The sequence below is a fragment of the Myotis brandtii genome, unplaced genomic scaffold, assembly GCF_000412655.1.
Source record: "Myotis brandtii unplaced genomic scaffold, ASM41265v1 scaffold975, whole genome shotgun sequence".
NCBI classification, from domain to species: Eukaryota; Metazoa; Chordata; class Mammalia; order Chiroptera; family Vespertilionidae; genus Myotis; species Myotis brandtii.
The window spans coordinates 65690-68635 of NW_005372049.1; the positions used below are offsets into that span (position 1 = coordinate 65690).

Here is a 2946-nt window from a genome sequence, read left to right on the forward strand (position 1 = left end):
GACGGAACCTTGCGTAGGGCTGAAGGTGTGGCCGAGGGCGTGGCTGGAGGAGGGGCTAAGGTCAGATAGGGGGCGTGGTCAAGAGTGGGGCGGGGTTGAGGGCGGGTCCGAGGGCGGGACCGGAGGCGGGGCTAAGGGCAGCAGCTCCAGCCTCCACCTCCTCCAGCCTCCTGCTCGCTGGGGCCTCTTTCTGCCTGAACACTGCCTCCTTCCCGCCTCTCCCTCGGCTGGGTGTGGGCTGCCCAGGTAAAGCTGCCTCCCGCTAAAGGGCCGAGTTCCCGTCCCCCACTAGCAGCACAGAGCGGGCCTCCTGCATGGGGAGGGGGTACAGTCTCGGCCCCCCCATCAGACTAGGAGTACCAAGGGCTGCTGGGACTGCCTTCTCCTCGCTGATCCCCTCCTGGTCGCCAGCTCTGCCCACCGAGCATGGGCACGTCAGTCCCGTTGGTGACAACCCGAGGGCCTGGACCCCGTCAATGTCTGTGGGCTCCCCCCCCACCCCCGTGGCTTGGTGCCCTGAGGCCCTGCTCGGAGCAGAGGGGTCTGCGCCCCGGCCGGCCCTGCCCCTGCTCACGGAAGCCCCATGGAGATGAGGGACACAGCCACCACCAGCAGGTCCAGGATGTTGAAGTAGTTGCGGCAGAAGGAGCCCTTGTGCAGGAAGGCGCCGTAGGTGGTCATCTGGGAGACAAGCAGCACCCTGGCTGGGGACCAGCTGCCGAGGGGCCTGTGCCCCCCGAGGAGGGGCCCTCACCCCGGGCTGTGAGCTGAGCCCCCATCTGCTCTCCCGGGTTCTGCCCTGTCCCCACCTCTCTCCACCTTCTTGCTTTGCCCTCACCCCTGCCCCCCAGCCCTGGGGTGAGTGCTGAGTCAGTGACAGCCACAGCAGGTCGGGGTCCCCGGCCCAAGCGGAAGCCGCCCCGGGGCCTTCACTCACCTTGAGGACAATCTCCACAGTGAAGACAGAGGTGAAGGCGATGTCAAAATACCCGAGGATCTGGGGGCAGGGTCGGGAGAGGAAGTCAGTGAGAGGAAGGGCAGAGCAATGATATCATTATAACCACCATCACCATGACCATCAGCACCACCATCATCACCACCACCACCATCACCATCATCATTATCATCACCATCATCACCACCATAATCATCACCATCACCACCATCATTACCACCACCATCACCATCATCATTATCATCACCATCATCACCACCATAATCATCACCATCACCACCATCATTACCATCACCATCATCACCACCATAATCATCACCATCACCACCATCATCACCACCATCATCACTATCACCACCATCATCACCATCATCATTATCATCACCATCATCACCATCACCATCACCATCACCGTCACCGTCACCATCATCACCACCATCACCATCATCACCATCACCATCACCATCACCATCACCATCACCATCACCACCATCACCACCACCATCACCGTCATCATTAAACCCAAGCAACAAGAGCCCGTCTGTGCCGCACGCTGTGACAACGCTGTGGAGAAGGAGTGGACGGGGCAGTCTAGGCCCTCCAGGGACTTAGACGCTGAGAGCTCTGAGCACCGCATAGAGGATGCCGCTGACATCAACACAGAGTGAGGTGTGCGCAGCCTGAGGTCCGAGCCGCCCTCACCTGGTTCCTCACGGACTCGGCCTGGATGGGGTCCTCGGCGGCCAGGGCGGCGCTGCTGAGCATGATGAAGAGCAGGATGAAGTTGGTGAACCAGGTGGCGTTGACGATGCGATGACAGAGGACGCGAAACCTGTGGGGACGGGAGGGTCCGGGGAACTGAGTTCCTGGGCACTCGGGCCTCCCCGCCGCCTCTGTCCTGCAGGGGGCACTGGGTCACTCCCTCCCGGTCAGGGGAGAATAGCGGGCACCTGGACGGCCCTCTGGCTGGCCATGCAGCGGCCCTGCCACCATTCTGTCCCAGCAGCCTCAGCTCCATCTCCCACCCCGGCCCCTCCCATCACTCTCTCCTCCCCAGGACTCCACCACCTACAGCTTCCCCCCCAAAGAAGGGGACAGGCCCGTCTCCATCCCGGAGGCAGGCGGAGGGAACTCTTTGAAGACTATAGTCTGTGTGTTGTTAAAGGCGAGAAGTTGGGACCTGGCTGGTGTGGCTCAGTGGTTGAGCCTCGATCCATGAACCACTAGTCTGTGTGTTGTTAAAGGCGTGAAATTGGGGCCTGGCTGGCGTGCTCAGTGGTTGAGCCTCGATTCATGAACCAGGAGGTCAGGGTTCAATTCCCGGTCAGGGCACACGCCCGGGTTGCCGGCTCGATTCCCTCAGTGGGGGGCGTGCAGGAGGCAGCCGATCCATGATTCTCTCTGGTCATGGATGTTTCTCTCTCTTTCTCCCTCTCCCTTCCTCTCTGAAATCAATAAAAATCTATTTAAAAAAAATTTAAAGTAAATAAAATTACTCTCAGAAAGGAGCCAGTGTAGCCAGTCCCATAGGTGCCAGTACCGCCCCCCACCCCCAGGGATGCTGGCGTGTTAGACGGGGCACAAGGCCTTCAGCTCAAGGAATGAGGTTCTCCCTGCAGGCCCAGAGCATCTTCCCAGAGCAGGAGGCAGCCCCCCTCAGAGCCTGCACGCCCCCCCTACCCCCCACCCCACGCAGCAGCGAGGGGCCACCCACTTGTTGGTGGGGCTGAAGATGAAGAAGGAGCTGGCTTCCGGGATGGGCACCGCCTTCTCTTTCAGCTGCAGCTCGGCCAGGGGCCGCGGGCGCGGGCTTGCTGGGATCTCGGGCTCATCTTCTTCATCTTCCCCTGTGGGGAGGGAGGAGACGCCCAGGAGCCTCTCGGTGGCACCCTCTGTCCGGGATGCTCACGGCCCGGGGGTGGGGGAGGGACACGCGGTCGGGGGTGCACGAGGGCCTGTCCTGGTGGCACCCTCTGTCCCGGATGCTCACA

General features: G+C 61.5%; 1 protein-coding gene across 1 annotated transcript in view; it reads right to left on the reverse strand.

The window, feature by feature from the left end:
* Window positions 1–2946, reverse strand: part of CACNA1S (calcium channel, voltage-dependent, L type, alpha 1S subunit) — a 37983-nt gene that overhangs the window by 16020 nt on the left and 19017 nt on the right. The window contains 5 exon segments of the mRNA XM_014533387.1: window positions 290–413; window positions 575–681; window positions 938–997; window positions 1658–1787; window positions 2670–2831. Of these exon segments, the coding sequence (XP_014388873.1) occupies window positions 290–413; window positions 575–681; window positions 938–997; window positions 1658–1787; window positions 2670–2831 (583 nt within the window).